The sequence below is a fragment of the Papio anubis genome, chromosome 3, assembly GCF_008728515.1.
Source record: "Papio anubis isolate 15944 chromosome 3, Panubis1.0, whole genome shotgun sequence".
NCBI lineage: Eukaryota > Metazoa > Chordata > Mammalia > Primates > Cercopithecidae > Papio > Papio anubis.
This window is the reverse complement of record NC_044978.1, coordinates 95,557,258-95,572,813: the sequence shown is the minus strand read 5'-3', so window position 1 is coordinate 95,572,813 and position 15,556 is coordinate 95,557,258. Positions and strand designations below refer to the sequence as shown.

At 39.2% G+C, this 15,556-nt stretch overlaps 1 protein-coding gene across 1 annotated transcript in view; it reads right to left on the bottom strand.

The window, feature by feature from the left end:
- CWH43 (cell wall biogenesis 43 C-terminal homolog) overlaps positions 1-15,556 on the bottom strand; it is a 95,811-nt gene that overhangs the window by 16,476 nt on the left and 63,779 nt on the right. Inside the window, exons 14-15 of the mRNA XM_031664446.1 lie at positions 11,733-11,794; positions 6,317-6,472 (exon numbers count right to left, since the gene is read on the bottom strand). Coding sequence (XP_031520306.1) covers positions 6,317-6,472; positions 11,733-11,794 — 218 coding nt within the window. The remainder of the gene's footprint in view (positions 1-6,316; positions 6,473-11,732; positions 11,795-15,556) is intronic.

Here is a 15,556-nt window from a genome sequence, read left to right as displayed (position 1 = left end):
TATATCTCTGTTTTGGTACCAGTACCATGCTGTTTTGGTTACTGTAGCCTTGTAGTACAGTTTGAACTCAGGTAGGATGATGCCTCCAGCTTTGTTCTTTTGACTTAGGATTGTCTTGGCGATGTGGACTCTTTTTTGGTTCCATATGAACTTTAAAGCAGTTTTTTCCAATTCTGTGAAGAAAGTCATTGGTAGCTTGATGGGGATGGCATTGAATCTATAAATTACCTTGGGCAGTATGGCCATTTTCACGATATTGATTCTTCCTATCCATGAGCATGGTATGTTCTTCCATTTGTTTGTGTCCTCTTTGATTTCACTGAGCAGTGGTTTGTAGTTCTCCTTGAAGAGGTCCTTTACATCCCTTGTAAGTTGGATTCCTAGGTATTTTATTCTCTTTGAAGCAATTGTGAATGGAAGTTCATTCCTGATTTGGCTCTCTGTTTGTCTGTTACTGGTGTATAAGAATGCTTGTGATTTTTGCACATTGATTTTGTATCCTGAGACTTTGCTGAACTTGCTTATCAGATTAAGGAGATTTTGGGCTGAGACAATGGGGTTTTCTAAATATACAATCATGTCATCTGCAAACAGGGACAATTTGACTTCTTCTTTTCCTAATTGAATACCCTTGATTTCTTTCTCTTGCCTGATTGCCCTAGCCAGAACTTCCAACACTATGTTGAATAGGAGTGGTGAGAGAGGGCATCCCTGTCTTGTGCCAGTTTTCAAAGGGAATGCTTCCAGTTTTTGCCCATTCCGTATGATATTGGCTGTGGGTTTGTCATAAATAGCTCTTATTATTTTGAGATATGTTCCATCAATACCAAATTTATTGAGCGTTTTTATCATGAAGGGCTGTTGAATTTTGTCAAAGGCCTTTTCTGCATCTATTGAGATAATCACGTGGATTTTGTCTTTGGTTATAAACAGAACCATTATAACCATTTGGTTATAAACAGATGCTTGATTATGTTTATTGATTTGCATATGTTGAACCAGCCTTGCATCCCAGGGATGAAGCCCACTTGGTCATGATGGATAAGCTTTTTGATATGCTGCTGGATTCGGTTTGCCAGTATTTTATTGAGGATTTTTGTATCGATATTCATCAGGGATATTGGTCTAATATTCTCTTTTTTTGTTGTTGTGTCTCTTCCAGGCTTTGGTATCAGGATGACGTTGGCCTCATATAATGACTTAGGGAGGATTCCCTCTTTTACTATTGGTTGGAATAGTTTCAGAAGGAATGGGACCAGTTTCTCCTTGTACCTCTGGTAGAATTCGGCTGTGAATCCGTTTGGCCCTGGACTTTTTTTTGGTTGGTAGGCTATTTATTATTGCCTCACTTTCAGAGACTATTATTGGTCTATTCAGGGAATCAGCTTCTTCCTGGTTTAGTCTTGGGAGAGTGTAAGTGTCCAGGAAATTATCCATTTCTTCTAGGTTTTCTAGTTTATTTGCGCAGAGGTGTTTATAGTATTCTCTGATGGTAGTTTGTATTTCTGTGGGGTCGGTGTCATATCCCCTTTATCATTTTTTATTGTGTCTACTTGATTCTTCTCTCTTTTCTTCTTTATTAGTCTTGCTAGCAGTCTATCAATTTTGTTGATCTTTTCAAAAAACCAGCTCCTGGATTCATTGATTTTTTTTTTGGAGAGTTTTTTTGTCTCTATCTCCTTCAGTTCTGCTCTGATCTTAGTTATTTCTTGCCTTCTGCTAGCTTTTCAATGTGTTTGCTCTTGCTTCTCTAGTTCATTTAATTGTGATGTTAGGGTTTCAATTTTAGATCTCCTCCTTTCTCTTATGAGCATTTAGTGCTAAAAGTTTCCCTCTACACACTGCTTTAAAGTGTTCCAGAGATTCTGGTATGTTGTATCTTTGTTCTCATTGGTTTCAAAGAACATCTATATTTCTGCCTTCATTTCGTTACATACCCAGTAGTCATTCAGGAGCAGGTTGTTCAATTTCCATGTAGTTGAGCGGTTTTGATTGAGTTTCTTAGTCCTGAGTTCTAGTTTGATTGCACTGTGGTCTGAGAGACAGTTTGTTATAATTTCTGTTCTTGTACATTTGCTGAGGAGTGCTTTACTTCCAACTATGTGGTCAATTTTGGAATAAGTGCGATGTGGTGCTGAGAAGAATTTATATTCTGTTGATTTGGGGTGGAGAGTTCTGTAGATGTCTATTAGGTCCGTTTATTGCAGAGTTGAGTTCAATTCCTGGATTTTCTTGTTAACTTTCTGTCTTGTTGATCTGTTGAATGTTGACAGTGTTGTTGACAGGGGTGTTGACGTCTCCCATTATAATTGTATGGGAGCCTAAGTGTCTTTGTAAGTCTCTAAGGACTTGCTTTATGAATCTGGGTGCTCCTGTATTGGGCACACATATATTTAGGATAGTTAGCTCTTCCCGTTGAATTGATCCCTTGACCATTATGTAATGGCCTTCTTTGTCTCTTTTGATCTTTGATGATTGAAAGTCTGTTTTATTAGAGACTAGGATTGCAACCCCTGCTTTTTTTTTTTTTTTTTTTTTTTTTTTTTTTTTTTTTTTTTTTTTTTGGTTCTCCATTTGTTTGGTAGATCTTCTTCCATCCCTTTATTTTGAGCCTATGTGTGTCTCTGCATGTGAGATGGGTCTCCTGAATGCAGCAAACTGATGGGGTCTTGACTCTATCCAATTTGCCAGTCTGTGTCTTTTAATTGGACCATTTAGTCCATTTATATTTAAGGTTAATATTGTTATGTGTGAACTTGATCCTGTCCTTGTGATATTAGCTGGTTATTTTGCTCGTTAATTGATGCTGTTTCTTTCTAGCATTGATGGTCTTTATATTTTGGCATGTTTTTGCAATGGCTGGTACTGGTTGTTCCTTTCCATGTTTAGTGCTTCCTTCAGGGTCTCTTGTAGGGCAGGCCTGGTGGTGACAAAATCTCTAAGCATTTGCTTGTCTGTAAAGCATTTTATTTCTCCTTCCCTGATGAAACTTAGTTTGGCTGGATATGAAATTCTGGGTTTAAAATTATTTTCTTTAAGAATGTTGAATATTGGCCCCCACTCTCTTCTGGCTTGTAGAGTTTCTACTGAGAGATCTGCTGTTAGTCTGATGGGCTTCTCTTTGTGGGAAACCCTATGTTTCTCTCTGACTGCCCTTAACATTTTTTCCTTCATTTCAACTTTGGTGAATGTGACAATTACGTGTCTTAGAGTTGCCCTTCTCAAGGATTATCTTTGTGACGTTCTTTGTATTTCTTGAATTTGAAAGTTGGCCTGCCTTACTAGGTTGGGGAAGTTCTCCTGGATGATATCCTGCAGAGTGTTTTCCAACTTGGTTCCATTTTCCCCGTCACTTTCAGGCACACCAATCAGACATAGATTTGGTCTTTTCACGTAATCCCACACTTCTTGGAGGCTTTGTTCATTTCTTTTTCCTTTTTTTCTCTAGACTCCTCACTTCATTTCATTCATTTGATCTTCAATCATTGATACTCTTTCTTCCAGTTTATTGAGTCAGTTACTGAAGCTTGTGCATTTTTCACATATTTCTCGTGTCATGGTTTTGATCTCTGTCAGTTCATTTATGGCCTTCTCTGCATTGATTATTCTAGTTATCCATTCTTTCATTCTTTTTTCAAGATTTTTAGTTTCTTTGCACTGGTTACGTAGTTCCTCCTGTAGCTCTGAGAAGTTTGATCAGCCGAAGCCTTCTTCTCTCAACTCATCAAAGTTATTCTCTGTACAGCTGGTCCATTGCTGGTGATGAGCTGTGTTCCTTTGGAGGGGGAGATATGCTCTGATTTTTTGAATTTCCAGCTTTTTCCTCATCTTTGTGGTTTTATCTGCCTTTGGTCTTTGATGATGGTGTGGTAGTGATGGTGTTTTGGTGTGGGTGTCCTTTCTGTTTGTTAGTTTTCATTCTACTTGTCAGGGCCCTCAGCTGTAGGTCTGTTGGAGATTGCTTGAGGTCCACTCCAGACCCTGTTTGCCTGGGTATCAGCAGCGGAGGCTGCAGAAGATTGAATATTGCTGAATAGTGCATGCTGCTTTCTGATTCTTGCTCAGGAAGCTTAGTCTCGGGGGTGTACCCCACCTTTTGAGGTGTGAGGTGTTGGTCTGCACCTAGAGGGGGATGTCCCCCAGTTAGGCTACTCAGGGGTCAGGGACCCCCTTGAGCAGGCAGTCTGTCCATTCTCAGATCTCAACCTTTGTGCTGGGAGATCCACTGCTCTTCAAAGCTGTCAGACAGGGTCATTAACATCTGCAGAGGTTTCTGCTGCTTTTTGTTTCGCTGTGCCCTGTCCCCAGAAGTGGAGTCTACAGAGACAGGCAGAGACAGGCAGGCCTCCTTGACTTGCAGTGGGCTCCACCCAGTTCGAGCTTCCCAGAGGTTTTGTTTACCTACTTAAGTCTCAGCAATGGCTGGCACCCCTCCCCCAGCCTCGCTGCTGCCTTGTAGTTAGATCTCAGACTGCTGTGCTAGCAATTAGGGATGCTCCGTGGGCGTGCGACCTTCCTGGCCAGGTGTGGTATATAATCTCCTGGTGTGCCATTTGCTAAGACCTTTGGTAAAGCACAGTATTAGGGTGGGAGTTGCCTGATTTTCCAGCTGTTGTGTGTCTCCATTTCTAAAGGGATTCCCTTCCCCCTTGCACCTCCCAGGTGAGGTGATGCCTTGTCCTGCTTCAGCTGTTGCTGGTCGGGCTGCACCAGCTGACCAGCACCGATTGTCCAGCACTCCCCAGTGAGATGAACCCAGTACCTCAGTTGAAAATGCAGAAATCACCCTTCTTCTGTGTCATTCGCATTGGGAGCTGGAGGTTGGAGCTGTTCCTATTCGGCCATCTTGCTCCAGATCTCCATTTCAGTCTATCAATCTTGTTGATCTTTTCAAAAAGCCAGCTCCTGGATTCATTGATTTTTTTGAAGGATTTTTTTTTGTGTCTCTATCTCCTTCAGTTCTGCTCTGATCTTAGTTATTTCTTGCCTTCTGCTAGCTTTCGAATGTGTTTGCTCTTGCTTCTCTAGTTCTTTTAATTGTGATGTTAGGGTGTCAATTTTAGATCTTTCCCGCTTTCTCTTGTGGGCCTTCAGTGCTAAAAGTTTCCCTCTACACACTGCTTTAAATGTGTTCCAGAGATTCTGATATGTTGTATCTTTGTTCTCATTGGTTTCAAAGAACATCTTTATTTCTGCCTTCATTTCATTATGTACCCAGTAGTCATTCAGGAGCAGGTTGTTCAGTTTCCATGTAGTTGAGCAGTTTTGATTGAGTTTCTTAATCCTGAGTTCTAGTTTGATTGCACTGTGATCTGAGAGACAGTTTGCTATGATTTCTGGTCTTTTACATTTGCTGAGGAGTGCTTTACTTCCAACTATGTGGTCAATTTTTGAATAAGTGCAATGTGGTGCTGAGAAGAATGTATATTCTGTTGATTTGGGGTGGAGAGTTCTGTAGATGTCTGTTAGGTCCGCTTGTTGCAGAGTTGAGTTCAATTCCTGGATATTCTTGTTAACTTTCTGTCTTGTTGATCTGTCTAATGTTGATAGTGGGGTGTTAAAGTCTCCAATTATTATTGTGTGGGAGTCTAAGTCTCTTTGTAGGTCTCCAAGGACTTGCTTTATGAATCTGGGTGCTCCTGTATTGGGTGCATATTTAGGATAGTTATCTCTTCTTGTTGAATTGATCCCTTTACCATTATGTAATGGCCTTCTTTGTCTCTTTTGAACTTTGTTGGTTTAACATCTGTTTTATCAGAGACTGAGATTGCAACAGGCAGTGGTATTCTTCAAAAGCTGTCCAGGTGAATCTAATGTGCAGCCAGAGTTGAGAATCCCATCAACCCAATGATGCTAACAGGCTTTCTCCCCACTTATTAGTGCCATCACTGACTAGCCATGTGACCCCAGTGAAGTTACTTCATGTTCTTAAGCTTGAGCTTCCTCATCTATTAAACAGGGATAATAAGAGGACCAGCCAATAAGGATTAATTGAGATAACACAAAAAGCACCTAGAATAGGGTCTAGGACATAGGAGCATTCAAATACTAGCTATTGTGGGGGTGGCAGTTATGATGATGGTGATGATGATAATGTGAGCTTTTTTAACCTGAGGTTACAACATATTTCTTGATTCCACAAAGCAAACACCATAACTTCAACCCCAACCAGATTTTATCATCTTTGTCACAGGCTCCCTTACCCCGAATAAACCTCTAGGAGAAGATATAATTTTTAGCTCATTTTGAGGGAATATGTAGGTTCCATAGAGGGATGTGGTAGCTTATAACTGAACTACAACGTAAAGGAACTCACCTGGGATTAAAATGAATTTTCTTGGGAACTTCTCTGTGGTCTACGACCACTTTCTGATTGTCTCTAAAATTAGTGGGGTCATCAGGGATCCTAAATTTTGCCATCTGAATTTCTGAATCACTCAGTTCAGCATGGGAGATTCTTGCATAACCCAACCTGTAGCAGAAACAGAAATTATTTGTAAAGGTTTTATTATTACATGGAAATCTAATGAGATCCAAGTGATACCACCTTTGTTATTAAGCCAGTTTCCCACTTCTGACTCTACTCTGAATATCACAACTGGAATTAAGTTAAATTGTTAATCTAAATATTGGCAAAATATTGCTGATATGATATAAATGAATAAAGAATATGTATATAGATTTAATTAACTATTCTTAGCAATTTACTTTACTTTTTTTATACTAACGAATATTCTAGCCATGCAAATTGCCTCCCATACAATCATGTTTTGAGCTAATAACAGGAATTCTTCAGAATGACAGGGGTGTTTGCCTAAATTTTTTCTTACCTTTAAAAATACAAATGCCACATGAATATTTTCAGCCAAATTTCAAGTCTAAAATCAAAGATTTTTATATATCTGGAAAAAATCCATATCCTATTTTGGCTGAGAGCTTTCAATTCCTGGGGAAATTCAAAGCACTTTGTAGACATTATACAAAGAGTTCTTATTTGAGAAGCTCACGTGGAAAACAGGGGGAACCATTAACAACAAAGAATTCATTTTATTTTATTACATTGTGCTCTTCCAGAAAAAAAAGACTTAGGTCAGCTTCAATCATTCATTTATTCAATGAAGCACATATGTATATATATGGAGTGCCTACCACATGCAAGCACTGTTCTGGGTGTTGGGGAATAAGTCACGAATAAAATGAAGTCTTGCCCTCATGGAATTTTCATTCTAGTAGGGAAGGATGCATTAAACACATATGTATGTTTACAATCAGTCAAGTAGTGACAGATAAGTAAGTATTGGGGTGAATGCAGAGTAAGGATAACAGGCAGTGATAAGCAGCAGAGGTTACTATCTTATGGTGGATGGTCAGGGCATACCTTTGCAATAAAGTGACACTAGAGCAAAAATTCAATGAAGAGAGGGATCAAGCCATAGAGATCCTGGAGAAATGGTGTTTAGGGAAGGGGAACAGCAAATGCAAAGGTCCTGAGGTGGAAATATGCTTGGTGTTTTGGGGGCCAACTCCACCATGACTGGAGTGAAGTGCATAAGAGGGAACATGCAAAGCCTTCCTCACTTTTGTTGTTGTTGTTGTTGTTGTTTTTGAGAGTGAGATGAGAATCCATCAGAAGGGTTTGAAGCAGAGGTCTGTGACAGCTACCAGGTAGACAATCACCTTCAGGGAAAGGATCAAAGCAGGGAAACAAGTTATGAAGCCACTGCAATAACTTAGGTAAAAGATGATGGGAGCTTGGACCTGAGTGGCAGGAGAAGAGAAGCACGTAAAACAAAGCCTATAACCACATGCCTGTAACTCCATGCAAAATAGAAACAGAAACCCAGAGCAGGACCAGCAGAGACAGCAAGTCTGCCCACTGGGAAAGGTAAGCAGAGCTGTGACTGAACATCAGATGAAGCTCTGAGCTGTCAGGCAGCTTAATGCATTGTCTGGGCTCAAGTCCTAAATCTGTTCACTTTTGTCTAATTCTAGGTTACTGTCTTTAGTAAATCTAGGTTATTTATTCCCAACTCTAAGATCAAAGTTCTAACCCATTTAACAGACACTGCCTTCAAAGATACAAGAAAAGTCTTGAAACTGAGGAATCTGACAATCTAAATCTTCCATTAAAGCAGAGGATCTCCCATTATTGTCCAATAAGTATTCATTAAGCTCTTACTACCTACTACATGTAGGGCATTGAACTTGGTGATTGAGATGAAAGCTTACAAAATTAGTTTTGTGGAGAGAAACTGAAAAACCCTAGTTCCTAACTTCATTAATATGGGAATTTTTTAAATCATCTTCCTATTTTGTATTCCCCCCAAAATTCATTTGTTGAAGCTCTAACCCCCAGTGTGGCTGTATTTGGAGATGGGTCTTCCTAGGAAATAATTAACGTGAAATGAGGTCATGAGTGGGGAGGCCTGATCCTACAGGATTAATGACTTTATAAGAAGAGACACCAGAGAGCTCACTCTCTCTCTACAGGCACAACCCAAGGAAAGGCCATGAGGGCACGTGGCAAGAAGACAGTTATCTGCAACCCAAGGGGACAGTCCTCACCTGACGCCAACTCTGCTGGCACCTTAATCTTGGTCTTAGAATCTACAGAACTGAAAGAAAATTAATTTCTGTTGTTTAGACCAACCAGTCTATGGTATTTTGTTATGTCACAGAGTATTAAATTTATATATAAATAAATATATATTATATATGATATCACATTTTCATATATACTATATATATATATATATACACTCTGCCATCCCATTCTCCTAAGGAGAGGTAATAAAGGTTTCAGAGCCCAACAATGAGCTATTATGGGCACCAGTTACTATAAATACCACTGTTCCTTGGTTCCCAACATTTTTTACAACTTGAAATTATACCTATTTCAGCCTATATGAAAAGTCGTTTTCTAGAATTTCTGATATCTCATTTAAACAATTGCTTTAACAAATATTTAAACAGAAACAGTGTTTTCAATCTTAGATATAAAATACCATACAAAACTCACCCTTCAGCACCTTCAGTCCTACTGTAACACTTTGGAAACACCAAATTATAGTCAAGCTATCTATTCCACAGCTATTTGGGCATGTGATGTGCCTTTTAGAGTTTCTGAGTTAGTGGCATAACCGAAACAATCTTAGCATCTCAAGGGCCTCCTTGGCCCACCTCAGTAAGCATATGGCTCCATGGAGTTGTCCAAGAACCAGCAAAGGTCACTATTTTACTAAGTAATGTCCAAAGTGCTTACTAAGGATTCACAGATCCTTACAAGATTTTTTCTCTTCCCTGCCTGCCCACACACTCTCTCCTTCCCTCCTCACTGCCCCTCACCCCACTCCAACCCAACCCTTTCCAGCCACACTAGCCTCACTTTTCCTCAAACACATGCAGCACTCCTGCATTGGGGTCTTTGCACTAGCTCAGCCCTCTACCAGGAAGTATCTTCTGCCAGGTGGCCAAATGGCTCCCTCTTTGCAATCTTGGTTGAAATGTCATCTTCTCAGTAAGACCTACCCAGTTCCCTACTTACAATCGCACCCCACCTCTATATTCTGGAAGCTCCTTCCCCTGCTTAGTTTTTCCCACTACCCTCGTCATCTTCTAAAATAGATCATCCAGGAATTATTTATCATGATTTTTGTCTGTCCTCCCTCCACCAGCATAGGGATCCTTCTCTGTTTTGTTTACAGCTTTATCCCTATTGCCTGGCATCCATTCTGCTAGATCAATACTTGTTGAATGGCAAATGGGGTCTAGAGCAAGAGAAACTAACAATTTGCTTTCACTGGACTGTAACTTATAACCGAACAAGCCATATCCCCACTGGGAGAGGAGCTGACTCCATGATTCTATACCATCCCAGAAAGCAACTATTTTCTCTCATAAATGTAGGCCACAGATCTTAGAAGATAAGGTTATTTAAAGAGTGATCCATTAATGTCGGCCCCTATCTTTAGGCAGGCGATGCCAAGATGCCTTTGGGTGATGAACTGCTCTATATGGAGAAGAGACTAAGGGTCAGAGAAGTCTGTCCTAGGAGCCCACACCAGGGCTCCCCACATTGTCCCCAGGATGGCAGTTAGGGGGCTCAAATCAAATATCTCCAGACAGATTCCGTCCTAACAGGAGAACCCTTGAGTGTTTCAGGGAAGGTCTCCAGCATGTTCCCTCTGTGGAAGAAGTTTGTATGTAGAGGAACCTCTGAATCGACCCACTGTGTACATCATCTACTACCACCTGCCATACTCACATCACTTCTGTCACTCTACTCCAGCCTCACTGGCCTTCTTGATCTTGCCCCACAACGTCCAGCATCCTTCTCTCAAACTTTCCCTGCCTCCCCTGCCTGAAGTGCTCTTCCTCAGGGTATACACAGGTGGGGTCCCTCCTTCCACTTGAGGTGCTGCCCAGAAGTCACTCCAGCATACCCTGCCCACTCTTTATAACCTACCACAGCCACCCCCAGCACACCCTACCTTCTCACCTGGACTTATTATTTTTCTTTCACCATGCGTATCTCCACCTGTCATAGCCTGTCATTTCTTGTCTGCTTATTTTATGTCTCCCTCCGTTGCAACGTAAGTTCTATGACAGTCAAGGATTTTGTTTTTTTCCTATTGTATTCCCACTCCTGAGAACAATACCCAGTACATAAAGAGGATTTAGAAAATACTTATTGGATAAATGAATGAATGAATGAATGAATGGTTAGTCCCTCTTTTTTTGGTATTAAACTGCTCCTTGCTTTATTGATACAAATACTGCCTTCAAAACTGATTTGTATGGTTACATATTTGAATTTTAAAATCTCAGCTGTATTATTTTGGATCACATATGTATGTATACAGTCATGTGTCACTTAACAACAAGAATACATTCTAAGAAATGTGTCATAGGTGGTTTCATCATTGTGTGGACACCATAGAGCACACTTATACCAGCCTGGATGGTATAGCCTACTACACACCTAAGCTATATGGTATGGCCTATTGCTCCTAGGCTACAAACCTGTACTGCATGTGACTGTACTGAATATTGTAGACAACTGTAATACCATGGTATTTGTGTATCTAAACATAGAAAAGGTACAGTAAAAGTATGATATTATATCTTATAAACTACCATTGTAGATGTGGTCTGTTGTTGACTGAAGATATCATTAAGCAGCACATGACTGTATGTATCCAAATGTATATTATCCAAGTATATCACACACACACATATGCATGTATATGATATACTTGGATTATATTTTTATGTGGAATGATTTTTTTAAATATAATTTATCTAGAGATCTCACTACAGCATAGTAATGGCCCCATCAAATTAGTTAACTTACCCAGGATTATTGATTAGAAGCTGGCAAGCCTGGAACTCAAGCCCAGGACTTTCTCATCCAATGGTCTATGATGTTTCCACTAAACCATACATTCAAAAATGGTGCCATTCCTCATATGTGTTGACAGTTACATATTCACCTTGCTTAATAGCCTACACAGTATCCTCTTACACAATTAAGCTTAATTTGCTAAGCTATTTCTACTTTTGTAAATTATAAGACTATGCCTTGAAAAAGATGTTAAACTGTATAGTCAAATCAATGTTTATAAAAAGCAACAAAAATTAATTGCTTCCATAAAGTTGTTTTTTCTTCTCAGATAGACCCAAAAGATTGCAGCAATAATAGATTAAAAACAAAATCAAACCCCTGTGCTCACCTTATCAGTCCTCGATACATAATGTATTCACACCATCTGTCATGATCAGTGCTGTCAATATCCTAGTAAAGAGCAGAGAGGAGAATGTTTAAAATATAAAAAACAAAGCTCTATTCCACATTGCCAAAAAATGTGTTACCTACATGATAAATATCTCTTTGTACATGCTGTTTTCTCTTCCTGGCTCCTACTGATCTTTTTTGGTCCAAATTATTTGCTCATTCTACATATATTTATTGAGCACCTGCTATGTGCCCAACTAGCTTCTGTACTACATGCTGAGAAAACAAAGAGGAAGGAGGTCTGGAGAGTGACTTAGGTAAATCAGCGATTACAACATAGACCCTGGCTCCTGGCAGCTTTCCAAGCCTCTCATCCCCAACAGCACTGACCGCACCTTCATTGGTCATCCTGTACAGTACTTTACACACACTAGCTACGCCATCATGCCAGGTATCTGTTTCTATGTCTCCATCCTCCCACTCCTGCACAGAGGGACTCTTAATCACTTTTGGCCACCTGGCACTTAGCATAAAACCTGGTGTTGAGCAGGTGCTCCATCTGTGTTTGTTAAATTGAATCATGGAAATAAGAACATTTGGGGAGCAATCATGAGTCTTTTTGATGTTGAGAGCTTGGGACCAGGGTTATTATTCACCAAAGAAAGAGAACAGAAACATATTCTTTTCTATCATGTGTTGGGAAACTATAAATATGAGGCATTTATTCTGAAGAAAGAAATCTCCATTTTCTTCTTTTTAAATACCTTATATATAAAAAATATACCTGACTTTTCACCACTTCTGAATTTTACTGTTAACATTTAATTAAAAACACATTTTTAAATCACTAAAAGAATACACCACCATTTATTATATAATTCTTTATTTTTTTCTTAAGCTTAGTGGTAGACACATGGATGTCTATTAATCAACCTTTATTGTTGTTTAGAGTACACACATGCATATACCTTTTGTATACATAAAAATTATAATAAATTTTTAAAATTAAATTTAAAATGTTAATGAAGAAAATAAAGAAGCACTGTTCTGGTTTGTCCTGGGAAAATAGAAAACTTTAGCTGTAGTATGGGGAATAATAAACAATAAATATATTTAACTATCATTTTGTTTATTCGATTTTTTAAAGATGCTGTAAGTCTTGCAAAAAAAAAAAATAAAGATGCTGTAAAGTTTTAATACTGCAGGATTTAAATACTCATTTCTTTAAGAGAAAAATCTGTTCGTCCAAGCATTAATGATTAAAACTCTTCTCCGCATTAATAAACTTCCTCCTAAAGAAAGCAATATAAGAATCCACCGTTAATTTTGACACAGCTTTTGACCACGACAGTGGAAATCAAGAGAGGATTAGATGAAAATCAAATCAAATTCTTCTTAACACCATGTATATCCTTCACACACACATGCACATGCACACACACAATGTAAGAATGCCCTCATTAGGATGCAATTTTTACTTAGACTTGCCAAATTTCATCTTGTCTAATATTCCTTTGTGATTTATAGACCATATACTTACACATTTCTCTTATTTTGTTTTTGACATACAGCCAGACACACATAATATATGTCATGTAAGTCTGAGGGCTTTGCAGACGTTATCTTCTATTTCATTCTCAAACAACCCTATGATTCCACAGATACCGCTCTCACCACATTTCAGATATGGAACTTGAGGCCCAGAAAGGCTAAGTAACTTGCCCCAAGGTCACACAGCTGGTAAATGCAGCATCATCTAGGCTAATAAATAATGACAGACCATGAGAAGAGAGAGAGGTCCAGCACCAGGGCCCAGACACATGTGTGGGGCTATCTTAGACCCTCCTGCCATAAGTAAGCCATCAGCTGACTACACAGGAGAACCCAGGCAAGAACAGAAAACCACCCAGTCATCCCAAAGAATCATGAGAATATTCAGTTGTTACAGTTTTAAGTCACTATGTTTTGAGGTGGTTTGTTACATAGAGGTGGTTTGTTACATAGTGATAAACAACTGATACAGTCTCTGTGAGTACACACTTTCCAGGTTTTCCTCTTCTGAACTCTCCTTACTCCCTTTCCTGAAATAATCGGTCTTCTCTTCCTTCACCTACACCCCTATGATGGCCACATTCAATGTGGCTCCACTGGGGCTTTATTTGGTCTTCCTTTTGCACTTCTCTAATTCTAGCACTCTAATTTGCACTTCTCTAATTACTAGCAATATCACCCACTTCCACGGCTTCAACGCTTCCCTACATGGTGGCCACCCCTTAATCTATAACTCTAGTTCTCACTGCCCTGTTGAATTCCAGATCTGTATATGCACCTGCCTATTGGACATCTCTATTAATGTTCCACAGATGCCTCAAACTCAGCCCAAAGCTGAACTTATCTTCTTTGTAAAACGTTTCTTCCTTTTGTATTCTCTACAAAAATAAATGTCAGTATCATAATCCCTCTGGCCAGAGTCAGAAATCAAGGATCCATCTGTGGCTCCAAGGCTAAGTCATACAAGGCAATATAGGCTTTTTATTTTTCTCTTGGGATACTCACTATTGGAAGCCAGCTGCAAGGAAGAGAGGAAGCCCAAGTAGCCCATGGTGAGGAACCTGGGTCCCCAGGCCAAAGCACCAATTTGCCACCTGTGAATTGTCTACTGAGGAGATCCTTCAGTCCCTAGTTGGCCCTCCTAGCTGATCCTGCATGGAGCAGACATGAGCTATCCTCATTGAGCCCTGTCCGAACTCCAGATTCGTGAGCAAATAGATGACCGCTGTTGTTTTAACACTAATTTCTGCCTATCCAAAAAAATGCAGAGACTAAATCATCTTCCTAATATCTGCCTTGCCCTTCTTCCAAAATTGTAGTATTTTTAGCTGTGAATATGGCCATCAGGACTAAACATTGCACCTCTCAACTTTCTGTACAGCAAGGTATGTCCATTAGACTAAATTTATGTCAGTGAAATATAAGTAGAAGTGTTAGAGATCAGTTTCTGGGTTTTGCCTTTAGAAGGGACTGGCATATGCTCTTGGCCCCTTCTTTATCCCTTCCTCTATCCTGCTAGCTACAACCTAAAGGCTGCTGTTTGGAAATATAGGCCTTGTCAAATGGAAGCACACGATAGAACACAGATTCCAAACACCACAGAGTGCCATTCCAGTGCTGATTCACCTGCCCAGACTTTTACATAAAGAAATATGATCTCTGTTATTTTCTGTCACATGCAGATAACTCTCATCATGCCATGCTCTCTTTCACCTGTCTTCCAAGCTCTGTAAATAATGTTACACCCTAAGAAGATTTAAGTAGTAAAATCAACATAAGATGGATAAGCTTTTTTCTCTGCAGATATTATCTCAAGACATGAGATAAAACAGAATGAAAGGAACCAAGACATCTGCATAGGGCATAACTAAATATAACAATCATATTTCTCATTCTAAATTAATTCATTTGGCATTGTAGTATGTATATATATATCATATATCATATATATGATATATATCATATATCTCATATATATATGAGATATATAAATATATCTCAATCTTCTGAGAATTTATTTGTGTGGCAGTTCCCCAGAATATTATTATATTCTGGTAAACTGACAAATTCAAGTGTTTTAGACCTGAAAATGTAGAGTAATTCAGTGTCATCTGCTGTGGCCCTGTTGGCTGATTAGCCATTCTCTCTATGAGGCATTTCATTTTGTCTTTTACTCTCAATGCCATAATTAACTTTCTTTTTTATTTTATTTATTTATTTATTTACATTTTTTTGAGACGGAGTCTTACTCTGTCGCCCAGGCTGGAGTGC